The sequence below is a fragment of the Netta rufina genome, assembly GCF_964035555.1.
Source record: "Netta rufina genome assembly, chromosome: 8".
Lineage (NCBI taxonomy): Eukaryota > Metazoa > Chordata > Aves > Anseriformes > Anatidae > Netta > Netta rufina.
The window spans coordinates 9948585-9966725 of NC_140131.1; the positions used below are offsets into that span (position 1 = coordinate 9948585).

Consider the following 18141-nt stretch of genomic DNA (forward strand, 5'->3'; position numbering starts at 1 on the left):
CTTCTCTGGGCTTTTAAACAAACAAAAACCAAAACACTTTTTTCCTTCTCAACTTCCTTAGAAAAACAGGGAATAATTATGAGTATCAAAAGTAACACTTGCCTAAAGATTCATGGAAATGTGTGCTTTGCCTGAAGAACTAGCCTGCTTCCTTCTGGTGTGCAGCAGAAGCATCATATCTTCCTCCAGTCATTGATTAATAGCACTTTCTATCAAAATAATTGTATGTGACAAGTGGGCCTTTTCATGCTTTTTATAATGTAGATTTTGACCTTTAGCATGTGGTCCTTTTTGAAAAGGTTTGTCTTCCTCTAAGCTACTGGGTTAAGTGGCAGCAAATATTAAGGGTAAAGGCAAGATCTGGGAGGATGTTCTCTGGCCTCTGTCTCCTCTTACATTATCAAGGGATTGCCCTTCCTCTGCAAGTGAAACCTGTGCTGAAGGAGTTATCAGAGGGTCTTTCCAGAAGGACAACCCTAAGCCTGTTGTTTTTTTTTAAACCCACTTTGAGTGGGGATCACTGCTGCCACTTGCAGCCCTGGGTGCAGCTGAAGTGCGCCTCTCTTCCCTCCAACCTTACCTGTGCCTTTATCACCCCTTGTGCTGCTGAGGAACACCAGGGAGAACTCCAACTGAGAGCAATTTAATTAGTCAAGAAGTTAAAACAAAACCACAGATAAGAAACTTGCTCCCTTTCTGGTCAACTTTTGAAAGAATAAAGAACTTTTAACAACTGAGGGAGGAAAAAAGCCCAGTTCAGCCAGGAGTCCCCTAGCTCTATGTGCTGTCCCAGGCCAACTTCATCTTCCGGCTGTGAGCTTTGGAAGATTTAGAAAAGGAGCTCTTCACTATTTGAAGCGGCACTGATTTCCCGCTGAGGTACAGTTTATTGTGACAGTCCGGACACCAGGGCTCTGTGCTACCGTCTGTGCTTTTTCTCTTCTTGAGCATCCAGACGTAAGCCATGATGTAGCCAGTCATGAAGGCATCAAAACCAGCTCGGTGGATGCCCCCCTGCGACGGGAGCTCCTGGGCTTCCTTTTGCTTTCCTGCAGCACACGCTGCTTCAGTCTGGGGGCTGTCTGGGTGCCTGGCTGAGGCTGCTCCAGAAGGGAGCTCCGACTTCCCCTCCACTTGGTCACTGTCAGAGGCGTGTCCCTTGGCAGAAGGGCTCATGTCAGCAGGTTCTCCAGCGCTCCCCAGATCCTCTTCCCATCTAGCACGTGTGCTGGGGTCTGAGCTGGCCTCTGGTGCCACGGCAGTGGAGTTTTCCTCCTCCAGGGGCCAGTCATCATCGTTGGGTGTCAACTCCTCCACCTCTGCTGCAGCTTCATAGCAGCTCTGCTTTGGCGGCGGTCCCTCCTCCCCGTTCTGAGCTATCTCCATGTCTTTCCCTGAGCTTTCCTGTTCAAGCACCTTTGCGGGTTCTTCTGCGTTCTTCCGCCGCTTCCACTTGTGTTTGCGTTTCTTCTGCTTCTCCAAAAGCTTGTCGTCCTCATCGATTATGAGGTCGATGTTATGGGACTGGGGACACTTCACCCCATTTGGACACCAGCCATAGGCCTAAGGAGAAAGAGAGAGAATCCTGTAGCCACTGGCAGCCTGGTTACAGCAGCCTATCCCCAGAACATGGAGCAGAGGTAGTTTTCCACTCTACTCACGGGCTCATGAGGCTGTGCCTGGAGCACCGTGTCCAGTTACAGCCCCACGGCACAGGAAAGGAATTGACAAACTCCTTTCGAACTCCCAGCCCTCCCAAGGCAGCAGCAGGTACTGTAACTCACACCATCCCTCTATTTAGGGCTGTATTATCTCTTTGAATCTTGGCTACTAATGTAACCTGTGAAATTCACTGCCTCAGAACAGAGCATGCTGTTGTGTGGCTTTGAAACCAAAAAGGCAAAGCTTGAAAATCTTCTTTCTATCATGAAGCAAGTAAGTGGAAGCTCCCAGGTGCCCTCCTACCACCTCCTGCTCTGGTCACATGTGGCTTTTTCCCCAGAGCCAGGTAGGAAGCAGGGATTCCCGTTACTAACCGAAAATTTCTCGCAGACAGGCACGTTATTTGCCCCTCCCACGCTGCTTGCTTCTTCCAGAGAGCAGTGGCGATAGTCAATGTAGTGGGACATGTTCTCGGGGTAGTTGCAGAACTCAATGGTGAGGTGCTGGCTGCCGGAGTCCCTTAGCTTGCAGTTCTCTCGCTTGCTGGAACACACCAGAGCACGCAGTTAACTCAAAGATACCCCAGAGCAGGGCTGGTGCAAACACATTGCTCTGCACCAACTTTCAGCTCCTCTGCTTTCTTGCTCTTGAGCTCTAGCTCCTGTTTGACAGCCTGCTGCAAGGGAAGCCAGTCCAAGGAACAGAACTTTAATAAATAATCCCTTCTGTGCTGATTTAAATGCTGTTTCCCCTTATGCCTCAATAGAGGCAGGGACAGCACTGTCCTTGGTGAAGCTATGGGAGAAGGGGACACCTATCTTGGTTTTGAATATTCAGGGCAGTAAGATGTGTTAGTCCTGGTGATGTTAATGACAAAGGGAAATGCCCAAGGAGCTGTAGTGTATCTAGCAGCCACCACCCAGACACATCAAACCTGGGCAATGCAGACACCAGAAATGCTTTCCATCTCATGAAAAAACAACCGTTTTGTCCCAACAGCTGGCTAAAACGCCCAAAAGCTTTGGAGGTAAGTAGATCTGTAGGTTAAAACATTAAGAGTCCTGTTTTAAAAGTGTTTTCATCCTGTCAGGAAAAAAAAAAAAGTATTTTTGTTTGAGAAGAACCATCTCGAACATTTTCAGACGTGTCAAAACAGCATTTCCTGATACAAAACAGGCACTAAGATACCATTTCTGCTCTGCATGGTGTGAATTTAGCAGATTCAAGGGGCTGTACCACTGCCAGTGCCTTGTTTAGATTGTGCAGCGAGTGCAGAACCAGGGCCCAGGCTGACACACAGAACAGACGCTGCTGCTTCTAATTTGTTCACCTGGAAGATATCCTTGGAGCTGAGGGCAGGAAGCAAGACAAGAGCCTTGGAACAAGAGCAAACCTTTGCTCGGAAGGAAGTGATGGGAATGGGAACCTGCTCCAAGTGAGAATCTCACAAAAAGGAGTTGTGGCAGAGCTAGTCAGCGTCAGGAGATAGGGAGCACCCCCCTTTACTAAATAACCTGGGTTACAGCAGGCTCAGCAGGCACAGCCCTGCTCCCTCGCTGAGTTCACAGGGAATCTGCTCTGTCTGTGTTCCTGCTGGCATCTTTGTGGCGCTGCTGGACCAGGGCCATGCAGTGAATCAACTTGTTTTCAGTCCAATAAAAATTAAAATTAAATAAAAAAATAAAACTAAATAAGGTCATTGTCGTTACAATTACTGCCAGCAAAAGACTGAAATCCTCTTTCCACTGCTGCCCACCAAACAGTGAATTACCAGACACACTCTTACACACTCAGCACCCATCCTAAAAAGGGAATCACAGAAGAGCTGTGCTTTCTTCAGTCACTGCAACGATACAAAGACCTAAATCCTTTCCCTGGGAAAACAAACCAAGCGCTGACTCCCTCTTTCACCCCAAAGCTTTAAATACCGGTGTGCCACTCACCACTTCTTGAAAGCATACTCCAAGTAGGATGCCACAAAGCGGGTCTCAAACTCCGAAGCGTATTTGGTGTCGTATATTCCCGCTGGAAACATTTCTGAGAGGTCAGCGGTGAAAGTGCCGAGGTTGTCTGGGAGGTGAGCGTAGAAGCACTGGTACAGGAAGACCAGATCGATCAGCCCGTTATGCAGAACGAGAGGCTTTCTCGCTCGGATGAGTTCCAGGAAAAAGGTCCGAATGCTCTGGCTCTGGGTCTCATTGCCCTGAAAGAGGAGGGATTAGTCAATAAACCTTAGCACAGTGACTTAATGCCACGCCAGGTATCCTCAGGGCCTGTTGTTGCACTACGCTGCCTACAGCCACGACCTGCTCTGATAAAAGAAATGCACAAATAATTGAAAGAGCAGCTGCTGTGAGTGACGTTGGATATAAAATATGAGAGGTAAGAAGGATACGCTGCGTTCAGGTTTCTTTTTTGAGCCTTTCCTCACGTAACAGGCATGGGAAGGAGGCTCCTGGGGAACCAGAACCTCCCCAGCAGCCTGGAGCAGGGCACGCCAAGGTGCATGAAGGTGAGGGAAGGACGAGGGCGAGGGCACGCGCCCGGCAGCGCTTCCTCACCTTGTCGTTGCCCTTGTGGTAGGGGATGCCCTGCGAGTACTGCTTGTTGAAGTCGAAGCCGTGCTGCACCAGGAACTGCACCGACTGCGGCTCCACCACGTACTCCTCGGTGCAGAGCAGCGTCAGGTTGTACACCTGGCACAGGTAGGTGTGCTCGGGCTGAGGGAGAGGGGAGCACAGCGCAGCGGTCAGCGCCCCGCACGCACCCAGGGCTCGCCCTGGCGGCCCCCAGCACCCACCCCGGCCCCGTGGCCGCCCCGTTACCTTGCCGGGGAGCTGCCTGAAGCAGGCGATGCCCAGGGACAGCACGGAGCGCGTCCGGGCGGCGCTGCACACAGCTCGGTACCGCTCCTCGATGCACCTGCGGGCGGCACGCCTGTAAAACCGGGACACCGGGCACCAAAACACCAACGGGGGGGAGACCACTGGGCCCGGGACCACCCCCGGTACCCCCCAGCGTCCCCGGGTACCTTCCCAGTGACCTCCCAGTGAGCTCCCAGTGACTCCCCGGGAGTCCCCAGTGCCCTCCGGTACCCCCCTGACCCCCCCAGTACCCCCTTTACCCTTCCAGTGCCCTCCGGAGCCCCTCGTTATCCCCCCAGGACCCCCCCTTTACCCCCCGGGTACCCTCCCGGTGCCCCCCTGACCCCCCCAGTACCCCCTTTACCCCTCCGGTGCCCCCCGGAGCCCCCCCGGAACCCTCCAGGTACCCCCCTAACCCCTCCGGTGCCTTCCAGGTACCCTCCTTACCCCCCTCCTTACCCCCCCGGCCCCCCCCCGGTGCCCCCCAGAGCCCCTCGTTACCCCCCCAGGACCCCCCTAGGACCCTCTGGTGCCTTCCAGGTGCCTCCCGGTACCCCCCGACCCCCCCGATACCCCCCGGAGCCCTTCGTGACCCCCCCCCAGGGCCCCCCCCGGAGCCCTCCCAGTCCCCCCCGGTGCCCCCTCCCCACTCACGGGCTCAGCAGCGCCTTCCTGGCCCCGAGGCCGCTCAGCTCCTGCACGGGCACAGCCGTCAGCCGCCGTCAGCCGCCCCCCGGAGCCCCCCCATCTCCCCCCCAGTCCCCTCACCGTGTCCACGGCGATGAATGCGGCGGAGCGCAGCGCCAGCAGCATCCCGGGCCACAGCTCCGCCAGGTTCCCGCTCTGCACGTCCACCACCGGCACCCGCCGCGACATGGCCGCCCCCAGCATGGCCGCCGCCATCACGGCCGCTCCGGAGCCTGGCCCGTGGGGGCTGTCTCGGCGCTGCCTGCTCCCGCTTCTCGCCTCGCTCTTCGCCTCTCCCTGTGCTGACAGCCCTTTATATACCTCTTTTCCTTCTAACGCTTTCTTTTTTTTTTTTCTCTCCGCTTTCCCAAACCGGATTTTGACTTAAATTTGTTTTTTGCGCGAACAGGCGTTTAGCATGGGCAGCCCCGTGGGGCCTTGTGCTTCAGCCTCCAGGACCCGTGAGGGAAGGGGCGGGGATAACCACTCCGCTCCTCCCTCTCCCCGCGCTGATTGGCTCCTCCGCGCTGTTAGGCCACGCCCCCTCACGGGAGCCTCCTGTATCCGGGAGGGCGCGAAACCCCTCCCCCACACCCGTCTGCGATTGGCTGTGGCGGGGCAAGCGGCTCTCTGATTGGTCCCCACCCGGGGGCGGGGCTGGGGGGTGTTTTCCCGGGAAAAACGCACGTGGAGGCCCCCCCCGGTCCCACCATGGGCCCGCTGCGGGCCGCGGCCGCCCGGGGGCTCCGCAGGGGCAGCGGCCGGGGCAGGGGGGCGGCCCCCGGGGCCGGGAAGGGCAGCAAGGGCCCGGCGGCCCCCGGAGGTGCCCGCAGGGTGGGGAGGCTGCGGGGAGCCGGGGGCGGCTGGGGGCGGCTGGGGGCGGGCAGCCCGGTTTGTGCCCGGTTTGTGGCCGCTGTCCCCACCGGGGCCCCGCCGGTGCTGTGCCGTAGGCGCTCACACAGCCCCCGCTCTGTCCTTGTGCCCTGACCCCGTGCTGCTCTCCCTGCAGGGCGCCCCGCTCCCCCAGCCGCGCTGCACCTCTTCGGGGACCCCGCTGAGGTGGAGGCGCTGCGGGGCAGGCTGCTGGCGTGGTACGACCAGAGCAAGAGGGACCTGCCCTGGAGGGCGCTGGTAAGGGCGGGCGGGGCTGCTGCGGCGGGGAGCCCAGCACTCTGCACCGAGGTTCTGTCGAGGCGAGGCTTCCCTCAGCTGCATGAAAATGGGAGGGGTGGTGGGGATGGGATGGTGCTCCAGGTGGTGCCGGTAATTATGTGATGGGTGATCTGTAGGTGAGTGCCTAAATGTGAACAGTAACGTGGGGTGGATCTGAAAATCTCAGTCTCTGAGCCTGAGCGCTTCTCCCTTGATCCAGTTGTCTTCTGGATCTTTTTAATCCTGTCTTTGGTATCCTACAGCTGCCAAAAGGGTTTTCTGCTGTTGCTTTAAGCCTGTCAAGCACTTTTGTTACAGCTCTTACCTGCTCTGTGCTAGGCCTGGCAAAAGGTGGTTTGACAGCCATCGGGGTGCTGGGGGTGGGCGTCAGCTTTACAGCAGCATCTCTCTGAGTAGTGCTGGAAGCTGCAAGGCTCTCCTGTGGTGTTTAAATCTGCTGTTGCTCGATCAACCTGAAGTTGGAACATCTGGGCACTTGAGAAAAAATCTTTTATACTCCTATATAGCGTTCAAAACACATCATGAGCAATTTTATTCCACATGCAGGTCTCCCTGTGCTGGGGTGCTGTGCCCCCATTTCTTATGCTCTATTCTTGTCCCCTTTTAGGCTGTGACTGAGCCGGATGCCAACAGACGGGCTTATGCAGGTGAGGAGCAGGGGCCGCACCCTGTGTTGTTACTGACCTGGACGTACAACGTGGCCTTGTGAGGATCTGTGGCTTCAGCTCCCATCCTTACAACAAGCTGCTTGGGCCCCTGACGTGGCCACAGGAGCCACTGAGCCCCACTCACGTGGCTCTGGGGGGTCTGAGAGGCAGCTTTGTGCCTGAGGGAGCTCCTGTGGGACCGTGCATGGGTCTGGTGGGATGGGGTTTGGTGGGCTGGATGTTGCTGCAGTGCTTGTGACTGGTACTAGGGTGGCCACAGCCCGTGCTGTGAGGGGTGTGGGTGGTGTTGGCACCTCTGCTCTGACCCCTGGGTGCTGCCGGCAGTGTGGGTGTCTGAGATCATGCTCCAGCAGACGCAGGTGGCTACGGTGATCGACTACTACAACCGCTGGATGCAGGTGAGTGCTCCTCACGGGGTGCCCTCAGGTCCCTGATTTGGTGGCCCTGACCTCTGCCTGTGGCAGACCCCCAGGGGCAGAGCACGGCCGTGCTCGTCCCTCCCTTGTCACCTTCCCCCTGCTCTGCAGAAGTGGCCGACGCTGCAGGCGCTGGCAGAGGCGTCGCTGGAGGTGAGCAGCGCTGGGGCTGGGTGCTCTCCCTGCCCTTGTGGCTCTTTCTGTGCCCCATCTGACGCTGCTCTGTGTCTCTTGGGGCAGGAGGTGAACGAGCTGTGGGCAGGACTCGGCTACTACTCCCGAGGAAAGCGTCTGCAGGAGGCAGCGAGGAAGGTGCTGGGGTGTTGGGCGTTTGGGTGGGTGCTGGCTTGTGTCTGCCTTGCCTTGCCGGGGCTGCGAGCTGCTGGCACAAGGCTACATGGCTGGGACCCCTTCTTGTGGGTCACATCTACAAACTCAGCTCAACCTGGCTTCTCTGTCTCCCAGGTGGTGTCCGAGCTGGCCGGCCAAATGCCCAGGACAGCCGAGGAGCTGCAGAAACTTCTGCCAGGAGTGGGCCGCTACACGGCAGGAGCCATCGCTTCCATCTCCTATGGGCAGGTGAGAGCTCTTGGTGGCCGGCAGGGACACGTCTCCCCTCGCTGCCACCCAGCCCTGCTCCTGGCTGGGTCCTGCTGCTGGGTCTGGCGAGCTGGGGACTCCCTGAGCTTTGTGCCCGGCTCTCCTGGCGTTGTGGTGCAGGTGGTAACCCCTGCTCCTGGTTGCAGGCGACGGGTGTCGTGGATGGGAACGTGATCCGTGTCCTCTGCCGCCTGCGCTGCATCGGCGCTGACCCCAGCAGCCCGCCCGTCATCGACCGCCTCTGGTAGGGGAACCCGGAGGGATTTTGCGTGGTGGCTGAGGGCAGGATCCTTCGGGAGCTGAACCTGCAGCAGGGGGAGGCCAGGGGTGCAGGAGCTTTTGGGAAGCTCAGGAGAAAGGACCTGTGTGGCCTCTGCCTGCCCGGGAGCATCCTCCCCTCGCGGGCAGGAGCTGCAATTCATGCTGTTTGGGGGCTCCCTGCCCCTCACTGCTGTTTCTCGCAGGGCCTTGGCCAATGCCTTGGTGGACAGGAGCCGCCCGGGGGATTTTAACCAAGCCCTGATGGAGCTGGGGGCAACCATGTGCACGCCCAAGGCGCCGCTGTGCGGGGAGTGCCCCGTGAAGCAGCACTGCCGAGCGAGGCTCAGGGTAGGTGTGGCACCAAAAACCGTCCCCTCCCAGCCTGCTGGGGACTGTGGGCTGCCAGCTGTCCCCTCTCCTGTCCCCTCAGGTGGAGAAGGAGCTGGCCTTGGCCTCTCAGAAGTTATTGGGAAAACTTCCCCCGGTGCCTGATGTCGAGGACTGCGGTAAGCACCGGGGTCGATCCTGGTGGTGGTGGCACCGAGTTTGGGCCCTGCTGTGACCTTTGTGTTGGTGCTTGCAGGTGTTGGGGACTGTCCCTTGTGCCCCCCAGCCACGGAGCCGTGGGACAGCAGCCTGGGGGTGACCAACTTCCCCCGCAAAGCAGCGAAGAAGCAGCCGCGGGTGGAGCAAACGGCCACGTGCGTGCTGGAGCGCAGGGGCCGCCGCGGGGCCCTGGAGTACCTGATCGTGCAGAGACCCAGCTCGGGTACCCAGGCGGGTGGGAGAGGGGAAAAAAGCACCTGGGCAGAGCAGCCAGGGAGTGCTGGGGCTGGGAAAAGAGCCTCTTGGGCTGTGAGAGGCTCGGCACCCCTGGGTGCACCTCCTCCTGGCTCATGTCCCTTGTGTCCCCTCTCCCCAGGGCTCCTGGCCGGGCTCTGGGAGTTCCCCAGCGTGCCGCTGGCTCCGGGTCTGCAGCAGGAGCAGCAGCGGGAGGTGCTGCGGGATCACCTCCAGGCATGGACGGGGCTGCCTGTGGCAGCGGGGAGCTTGCGGTTCATGGGGGAGGTGAGTGTGGGGCGTGGGGCAAGCCCCACATGCTCAGCGATGGGGGATGCAGCACGGGAGGGGGGATCCTGTCCCCTGCTGGCACCGCTCCCACACCCTGCCCGGCTCTTCAGGGCCCTGGCAGTGTGTTTGTGCATCCCCTGCTGCCTGCAGGCTGCCAGCTTCAGTGTCTCCCCCTCCCCTTGCAGGTTGTCCACGTCTTCTCTCACATCCACCAGACCTATGTGGTGTACTCCCTGCCCCTGGACGGGGACGTGACCCTGGACCTTGCCTCTTCCCCGTCCCGCTGGGTCACAGAGGAGGAGTTCCGTGCCTCGGCGGTGTCCACGGCCATGAAGAAGGTGTTTGGGGAGAGCTGGGACTTCCCTCCCCTCCATCTCCTGGGGTCCTGAGAGCACCTGGGGTACTCCCTACCCCCTGCGGGGACTTCCCAGCTCGTTGCCCTGGGTGCTGATCAGCCCTGGGCTCTCCTGGGCTCCTTTCAGGTGTTGAAGGCGTGCGAGCGGCAGCGCGGGGAGGAGAGCGGCCCTGCCAAGGTGGGTGTGCAGGAGCCGTCCTGTGGGCAGGGGGGGATTTGCTGAGCTGGCTTTGTCCCCTGGGGGGGGTCCTTGGGGTTTGGCTCAGCCCCAGCCTCTCTCCCGCAGGGCTCCAAGCGGAAGCGGGGCGCGAAGCCAGGGGCAGGGGACAGCACCCGCCCCGGGACACAGCTCTCCCTCCGCGCCTTCCTCCGGGCTCCCAACCCACCCTGATGCCCTCTGCGATAGCCGAGACCACCGGGGACCCACACGGTGGTGAGTCTCATGCGGGGTATAGGGTGACAGCGGGTCCCGCCGTGGCCCTGTAGCGGTCTCCTGTGCTTTTCCTTCCAGCCCCATGGCCACCAGCACGTCACCCTGCCTTCACGGGGGGACCAGCGTGGTGCTGGATGTGACCCGGGGCTGGGCTCGCCTTCCCTGCTCGGCTGAAGCCCCCCCGGGCAGCAGGAAGGACGCGGCCCTGGCTGCCCGCGAGCCCTGGCACACATCTGCAACTCGGCCACCAGCCAGCGACTGGGGCTGCTGCTGTACCCTCATGCCTCCCCTTGCCCTTTTGATGCTTGTTTTTACTGAATCTGAGCCGTGGGCTTTCTAATAAATCTCCAAAGGTGGTGTTTTTAAGTTTTGAAGTGATTTTTCTGCCTCTGCTGCAGCGTGGCTCTGCTACACCAAGTCTGTACTGGTGGTGTCTGGGCTGTGAGAGAGCGGTGCCTTGGCTATTGCACCCCTTCCCATGGGTGCCCCCAACCCCTCTGCTCCTACGTAAGGCACCCAGAGCACCTCTGCTGGAAGGGCAGCTGTCAGCCCTCCTGCAGCAGGACACCCCATGGGGCCTGGGGGATGTGTTAGAGGGGCGGGTGGCCTCATCCTGAGGGACCACAGGGCTGGGGACAGACTCCTTTGGGCAGTGGGAAGGGCCCTTCCATCCTCACCTGGCACTCAGCAAATCTTAAACAGGAGAAGAAAAAGTTATGATGATCTCTGAGGTTAACTCTTTAAAACTCTTTAATTTAGGTGAGAAAGAGGCAGTCACTTTCCCTATTTGGGGGCTGACGATGCTCTGGTTGGTACCTGGTGGTGAGCTGCAGTGTCCATAGTGCTCTCCTCATCCCCCCACGTGGGGTTGTTGTGCCAGCAGTGCCCTTGGCCATGCTGCAGGCACAGGTCTTGTTAGATTCACATGAAATTAAGGCAGAATAATATTACTGTAAGGCTGATAAATCAGTGGGAGCCCGAGGAGGGGGAGGAAACTCCATCCCAGGAGTGCTTAGAGCCCCACTAGACCTGTCCCCCCCCAAGCAACCTGCTGCTGCACTGCTGGTGTTGGCTCAGGGTTGTGCTGGAGACGTCCCTTGGTCCCTGCCATCCTGGGCTCTGCCAGGTGCCTGCTGGAAGCCCTACAGCGGCATTTTGCTCTGGGCTGGGTTGGAGAGAAGGGGAGCTGCTGCAGCAAGGCTGCCTCTACTGCCGCTGGTCCATATAGACCTGCACAGCTTTCCACAGCGCCCGAATATTGCCCTCCCCGAAGCCAGGGGCTCCCCGCCGGTCGATGAGCTCCAGGAAGAAGGTTTCCTCGGAGAAGATGGGATGGGTGAAGATCTGCATCAAGTAATTCCGGGAAGGGCTCTCCGTGCCATCAGTGCACGGCCCCTTGTTCTCCCCAGGCACCGTGGTGTCCAGCAGGATGCCCAGCTCTGCCAGCATGCGGGGGTCTTGCCCAGCCCCTCGGATCTCCTCCTCCTTGCCCAGCTGGCTGTAATAGGTGGTGGGGGGCATGAAGAACCGCACACCAGCCTGCTGCAGGGCCTTGGTGGTGGAAACAATATCCGGTGTGCAGAGGCCGACGTGCTGGATCCCTGCCCCGCCGTGCTGCGCTAGGAAGGTGTCGACTTGGTTGGGGCTGTCCTTGGAGAGGGACTCGGCGAGGACAAGCTTGCAGCTGGGCCCCGAGGAGCCCTGGGCGCTCTGCAGGGCGAGCAGCAGCATGCCGACCCCCTGCCCGCCCAGCACGTAGCCCTCGGCCAGCCTCTCCTGCGAGCTCAGCAGGAAGCGCTGGAAGCCAAAGCAGCGCTGGTACCAGTCCAGAGCCGCCCGCGCGCCGCCCCGCGGGCAGACGTAGGTGATGTGGTCGAAATTGGTGATCTCCACCCCGTCCCCTGCCTCGCGGGGTGCTCCCCGCACGGGCTGGAAGCCGGGCAGGAAGGGTCCCCGGTAGCGGGATCGGTCCAGCAGGGTATGGCTGATGTTGCCCACCACGGACCTCACCACCCCGTAGGTGACGGAGCCGCCCTCGTCGCTCACTTCGGTGGGGGGCACGGGCACGGAGCACCCCCGGCCCCGCAGCCGCTCGCAGAGCCCCGGCACGTCCTCTACCTCGAAGCAGACATTGGAGGCTGTCCCCAAAGCGGGCTGGGGGTCCACATCGTAGAGGAAATCAGGGGAGGGGGCCCTGGATGGGGCCAGGCGCTGGTTGAGGAGGAAGACGGCGGCTCCCCGGCGCAGGGCCAGCTGCCTCACCCGCGGTGTCTCCCGCACGGCCACGGGGTGGAAGCGAAAGGAGGCGGCCAGGTCCTGGGCCCAGTGCTGCCTGTAGGGCACGTGGAGGGAGATGAAGCAGGGGCGGCTCAGCGACGCCGCCATGGCCTGGGCACGCTGCAGGAGGATGGCAGGGGTTAGCGGGGACTCACCAGCCATGGGAAGCTGTTCCCCTGCTGTGCACGGAGCCCAAGTGCACTTGTGTGCGTCCCTCTGTAGCCCTGTGCCCCTCAGGGGTGTCATAGGGAGGTTGGGGGGTCTGGGGGAGGCATCCTGTACCCGCAGCTGGAAGTGCAATGGGTGGACTGGGGGCCACGGGATGGGGCGGGGGCAGTGACCTTGCCCTAAAGTCACGGCGGGTGGCAGGCACGGGGAGAGCAGCCTCCTGCCCCCACACTGTGGGACTGGGGGGGGGGTTAGGGGACGAGAGATGTGACCCCACAGCGGCACGCAGCAGGACTGTGCAACCCCGCCAAAAAAAAACCTCGGGTGCGGTGGGGAGACCCACGTGTCACCCCAAAAAAATAAAAGGGTTTTACCCAGGGATCCCCCACCCCGCTTCCCCACTGGGGGTGACACGGGGAGCCCCCAACCCCGAGCTGAGCCCCCCATAATCCCCCAAACCCCCCCAGGAGCCATAACCGGCTCTCCCCGCGCACGCCGCCGGCTCACCGGGCTCCGGGCGAAGGGGACGCCGGGCTGGAGGCCGGGCCCGCCCCGGGGCGGTGCGGGGAGCCGGGCCCTCCTCCCCCATAAGGACGGGGTGGCCCCGGGGGGGGGCTGTCCCCACTCTTCTGCCCCTCTGCCCTGCCCCATCCCTCGGTATCAGGTCGCTGCTGGCAGCCCCGACCCTCCCCAGTGCCCCCATTTTGGACCCCCCCCCCGCCCCGTCCCGTCCCATTCCCCGTGTCGCCGTGTCCCCGGCTGTGTTTATGGCCGCTGCCCTTCCCCGGCTTATCGTGTTTTTGTACAGATCCCCCGGGACGATAAAGCTGCTCAAATATTTGCGGAGATGTCAGCGTGGGGCCGAGGCGGCGAGCAATTGCCGTGTGGGGTTTTCTTAGGGGGGGGGAAGCTCCGGCTCCATGCACCCCTAGGCAGGTGGTGCTTGGGGCTGGCACTTGGGGGGACCCTGGTGGCCCTACACAGCTCGATGGTCAATATGCAACCCTAAAGTGGCCATAGCACAACAGGGTGGCCCCCAAAGCAAGGCGAGAAGCCCCAGCACCCCAGGATTCAGGACAAGCTTTTTGGGGTCCCCGTGGTGCCAGCAGGGCGAGCGGTGCCCTTGGCAGTGCCACCCAGCCCGTGGCAGTGGTTTTGGGGCCATGTGCCTGGCTTTTTGCTGCGGCACCCACTGTGTGAGCTGAGCACCAGGCACGGCTTTGCCCTGGCATGGCTGGGGCTCAGCTGCGGCAGCGGGGCCTGGTGGGGACAGAGGGGGCCTTGTTGCCATCCCCAGGAGGGTGGCGGGGGCCAGGGAGCATCCCCCCTGCTGCAGCCGGGCGCTTCTCCTCCCTCCTGGGCGGGGAGAGTGGTCAGGAGATAAAAGGGAGGCAGGGGCCAGCTGGGCACTGCCGAGAGCTGGGAGCTGAGGTCTGGCCAAAGGACAGCAGCGAGGACAAGTGCGGTATTGAGGGCTCGTTCTTGGGTGGGGGAGAGGGCTGGGGATTAGGGACATCTCTCCCATCAGGACCCCATGTCCCCCCCCACCCCTTCCCTGGGTTGTCCCCACAGCCTCATGCCCTCCCCCTGCCCATAAGACGTGCGGGACCGTGGTGGGATGGGGCACACCGTGGTGAGGACAGGGTTGGGGGGCTGCGGGAGGAAGGGAGATTAGGGCAGATACTGGGGGGCAGGGGGGTTAAAGGGTCTGTGTAACCCCCCCAGCCCTTGCTGGGGCGCCAAGAACCTTCAAGGTGGCCTGAAGGTTAAACCGCCCCCGTCCCTGCGGCTGGGGTGCGGGGGCTGCCTGGCTCCCCAAACCAGCCCTGGGCTCAACTTTTGGGGTCAGCAAGACAGAGGAGGTCTCTGGGGGAAGCAGGGCAGTCCCCACGGGCAGGCACAGCCCCGGCGTGGGGGCACTGACACCCTGTGTCCCCCCCCAGCTCCCCGCCGGCGCCGGCATGGGGCTGCTGGTGCTGGCCCTGGCCTCCTGGCTGGGGCTGGCCTTGGCCTCCGAGGGGGTGACCAACGGCAGCCGGCTGTGCCGGGAGGCCCCGGCGTGGCAGATCAACGGCTCCAGCCCCATGGCGGAGGCGGCGGGGCAGGTGACGGTGGTGGCTTTGCTCAAGGCCAGCTGACACTTCTGCCTGCGGCAGGCCCACAGGTGAGGGCTGCCCCCCCCCTCCCACCAGCCCCGCCATTTCGGGTGGTGGTGGCGGCGGTGGCGGCTTCCCCTCAGCTCCTCCTTCCCCGCAGCCTCGGGGGCCTGCAGCAGAGGCTGTTGCGGCAGGGCATGGCCGATGTCCGCTACATGATCATCAACGAGCAGGCGCCGCTCTCCCGTGCCATGTTCGGGGAGCTGCAGCGCCAGGCTCCCCCGGGCGTCCCCGTCTTCCAGCAGCAGCCGCAGGAGCCCGACGTCTGGCAGCTGCTGGGGGGGGACAAGGACGACTTCCTCGTCTACGACCGGTGAGGGCTCCCCTGCGGGAAGGAGCCCCTTGTAGGGTTGGGGTCACCATCCCTGCCCGTCCCTGGGTCTCCCTCCCGTGCAGCCCCCATAGCTCATCCCCTGCTCTGCCCCGCAGCTGTGGCCGCCTGGCTTTCCACATCCAGCTGCCCTACAGCTTCCTGCACTTCCCCTACGTCGAGTCGGCCATCCGCTTCACCCACAGCAAGGACTTCTGCGGCAACTGCTCCCTCTACCCCAACAGCACCCACGAGGTATGGTGCTGTGGGGCTTCATCGCCAGCTGGGAAGAAGGGCTGCTGTGGGGAGCAGGGGGCTGGAAGCTGGAGGGGTGCAGAAGGGCACTGCATGAGGAGGAGGGGGCTCGTGGGGTTGTGGTGATCTGCAGCAGCTGGCCTGGAACAGCTAACTTGGGCTATTGGCCTGAAAAAAGAAAGGGGCAGGCAATAGACACAGAGGTGGCATGCTCGCAGTGAAGCAAAGCACATGGATTTGGGCTCAGCAGGTGATCAGTCTCTTCCTAAAGGAAAAATTCACATAGAAACATTGAATGTAAAGCCTCTTTTCTGGCTCAGGAACTCCCTTGAGCACAGACAACTTGAACCAAGGGATGTGTGTAAAGAGGTTTGTTCCCCTTGGGCTCCAGCCTCTCCTGCCTGCCCTGGGTCCTGGCTAGAGAGCCAAGGATCTATCCCATGCCTGTTTCTGCATGGTGGATGCTGTTCTGCTTTCACACCCGCTCCCAGGTGTGCTTGCAGGCTCGCTGTGGGGCTGTGTGCTCATTCCCATAGCACACCAGCCCTTGTGTTTACTTTCCCCAGGCTAACAGCACCATGGAGGTCCCTGTAACCCCGAGCCCGCTTCCTGACCAGGAGGAGAAGGAGTCAGAGGCCCCCATCCACCACCAGCACAAGCCCCTCCACCCTCACCACCACGCGGGCAGCAACGAGAGAGCCCCAGAGCCCAGCGGGGACCACAGGGCTGCTGCCCACGCTCACCACCACCACGGAGACCACAGCCAGCCCCATCCCAACGGGCAGAAGCAGGAGGGACGCGATCCCTAAGCCAGGCTGGGCAGCCTCGCGGAACCCAGTAGCGTGCACAGTGTGCCAGCTCGCTTCCCAGAGGTGTTGAGGACTCGTTTCAGGCCGCTGGTCACCAGCAGCGTTGGTGTGAGAGCCCCCTCCAGCATCCCCCCTGTGGGTCACGCTTCCACCCCGTGCCCAGGGATGAAAATCCCCCCTCTGACACCCAAAGGTGCTGTGCTTTGGCTGCAGGACTCAGTTCTGACCCTTCCTCTGCCGCCTGCCTCTCCGTGCTCAATGAAGCCTGTGGTGCAAACCGGGACGTCCCCGGTCACCGCGGGCCGACACCGCACGGAGCAGCAGGGCAGGGCTGGAGGGACCAGAGCTGGGTGCTGCCAGCCCGGCCCGGCACCCATGGGTGCCCGTGGAGGGATGGGATGAGCCCAGAGGATTGGGGGCACTAGGATTGGGCGCTGCTGGGTGGGCTCCCCATGCCCCAACCCTTGTACCCCCATCGCTGTCGCACCCTGGGGACCCTCCAGGCCTTGCACACGGGTATGTGCAGTGGTGGTGGGTGGCCGCGAGATGGTGGCCTTGTCCCCTCTCAGAGACCGAGGGGCTGCGGCCAGGGCACACAGCGCTGGGAGGATGGGGGTGAGGGTCCTGGGGGAGAAGAGGGGATGGGGACAGCCAGGTTGGGAATAAAGCCTCTGTGAAGCGAACCCTGTCCGCTCTGGTCTCTGGGGGTGCCCCAAAAGGGTGTGTGGGGGTCTTGCACAGTGCTGGGGTGGCCCCAGGGCTTTCTCCCAGCACAGGGTGGGAATTTTGGGCTCCACAAAGCAGCAGCTGGTGGAGATTTGCGTTCCCCTGTGCTGACCAGGGGAGGTGAAGGGGCTGAAGACAGGAGAGCCCCATCTCCCCAACCCTTCTGCCCTTCAGCAGGGTGGGAGCCCAGGGCTTAGACCCCCAGGGCAGGGCATTAACCACGGAGCCCTGCCCAGTGCCCCCCCCCAGCTCTCCATCTCCCCTCCAGACCCCTGACTGAGGAGCAAAGGACGTTTTTTCTGCTTACATGGCTCCATGGAGCAAGGGCTGGGGTGGATGGAAGGTGCATTGGGGGCAGGTGGGTCAGGATCAGTCCGTCTGTGGGGTCCTTGCTCCCTGGCTCTGTGTCTTCCCCTCCTTTCTTCCTCCTCCTCCTCCCCCTTCCTCCTCTACCTGCTCCTCGCAGCCCACAAGGGCACCTCTGTCTGCTGCTCCTGCCATCAATATCGAGGTTATCTTTTTCTTCTGGCAGCTGCTGTAATTGAAACAAAGCAGGCCGGGCCTCACGGGCTCCCCTCCTCTCGCTCATTTTGCTGGTGCTGCTGAGACAACTAATTCATCTTATCGATGCCTGCCTGGCCTCTTTTCCACGAGAGCAGGCACAGCCCTCTCCCCACCACCAGCATCCCAGGCAGCAGCAGAGCTCTCACTATTGACACACTTCGGCCTGGGGACAGGGCAGCAGCTTGGGTGACGTCCTGCGTGTCTGAGGGGACAGCCAGGGTGACACCGATGCTGCCCCGTGTGTCTTTGTCATCGAGGGCTGGTCCGTGGTGCCGCTGCCTGTGTGCTGCTCCTGCCTGGGATGGGCAGATCCTCTCGGGAGAAGGGGGGAACAGCCAGTCCTAATGTCAACAGAGGCCTCTTGTGCAGCGATGCCGTGTCAAGAAGAGGAATGGGTCCCTCCTCCTCCGCCCATTCATCTGGCAGCCGGGGCTGGCGCGCCGCCGAGCCGGGCTGCTTTGGAAACATTTCATTGAGGAGGCAGCTGAGCCTAGGAAAACAGAGCGAAAATACACAGAGAGATCGCTGTTGTTAGGGAAAATAAATGCAGGCCGATGTGTTTCTGACCCCCAAAGTCCAGCCTGGCCAGGCCCCGCTTGCCTCTATGGGCTGGGGCTGCTGCTGCTGTGTGGGGATGGCATCTGCATGCCTCCACCGTGGGTTGGGAGCTGGGGAATGAGGGATGG

General features: G+C 61.4%; 4 protein-coding genes across 11 annotated transcripts; 2 read left to right on the plus strand and 2 right to left on the minus strand.

The window, feature by feature from the left end:
- Positions 1–377: 377 nt before the first annotated feature.
- TOE1 (target of EGR1, exonuclease) lies at positions 378–5436 on the minus strand. Its single transcript, XM_084291237.1, has 7 exons — positions 5295–5436; positions 5181–5221; positions 4488–4584; positions 4224–4382; positions 3606–3865; positions 2037–2205; positions 378–1563 (listed from the first exon to the last, which is right to left on the minus strand). Exons 1-7 carry the CDS (start codon positions 5427–5429, stop codon positions 778–780), a joined length of 1647 nt encoding a protein of 548 aa, XP_084147363.1. The 5' UTR covers positions 5430–5436; the 3' UTR covers positions 378–777.
- Positions 5437–5906: 470 nt separating this feature from the next.
- MUTYH (mutY DNA glycosylase) lies at positions 5907–10514 on the plus strand. 7 transcript variants are annotated; one of them, XM_084291240.1, is made up of 16 exons: positions 5907–6036; positions 6223–6344; positions 6994–7033; positions 7379–7452; positions 7582–7623; positions 7711–7782; positions 7936–8049; positions 8217–8314; positions 8535–8679; positions 8762–8837; positions 8915–9100; positions 9254–9399; positions 9588–9740; positions 9885–9935; positions 10044–10190; positions 10244–10514. In XM_084291240.1, the coding sequence occupies exons 1-15, from the start codon at positions 5925–5927 to the stop codon at positions 10146–10148; spliced, it is 1536 nt and encodes a 511-aa protein (XP_084147366.1). In that variant the 5' UTR covers positions 5907–5924; the 3' UTR covers positions 10149–10190; positions 10244–10514. The 7 variants fall into 7 exon arrangements, with proteins under 7 accessions (XP_084147366.1, XP_084147365.1, XP_084147364.1 ...); XM_084291239.1 differs by having other exon boundaries at positions 10269–10514; XM_084291238.1 differs by having other exon boundaries at positions 10044–10514.
- Positions 10515–10956: 442 nt separating this feature from the next.
- On the minus strand, positions 10957–13164 carry HPDL (4-hydroxyphenylpyruvate dioxygenase like). Its single transcript, XM_084291246.1, has 2 exons — positions 13143–13164; positions 10957–12587 (listed from the first exon to the last, which is right to left on the minus strand). Exon 2 carries the CDS (start codon positions 12573–12575, stop codon positions 11397–11399), a length of 1179 nt encoding a protein of 392 aa, XP_084147372.1. The 5' UTR covers positions 12576–12587; positions 13143–13164; the 3' UTR covers positions 10957–11396.
- Positions 13165–14049: 885 nt separating this feature from the next.
- On the plus strand, positions 14050–16815 carry LOC311212114 (selenoprotein Pb-like). Of its 2 annotated transcripts, none has more exons than XM_084291253.1 (5): positions 14050–14095; positions 14579–14799; positions 14892–15104; positions 15221–15356; positions 15923–16815. In XM_084291253.1, exons 2-5 carry the CDS (start codon positions 14597–14599, stop codon positions 16163–16165), a joined length of 795 nt encoding a protein of 264 aa, XP_084147379.1. In that variant the 5' UTR covers positions 14050–14095; positions 14579–14596; the 3' UTR covers positions 16166–16815. The 2 variants fall into 2 exon arrangements, with proteins under 2 accessions (XP_084147379.1, XP_084147378.1); XM_084291252.1 differs by having other exon boundaries at positions 14057–14100.
- Positions 16816–18141: the final 1326 nt, after the last annotated feature.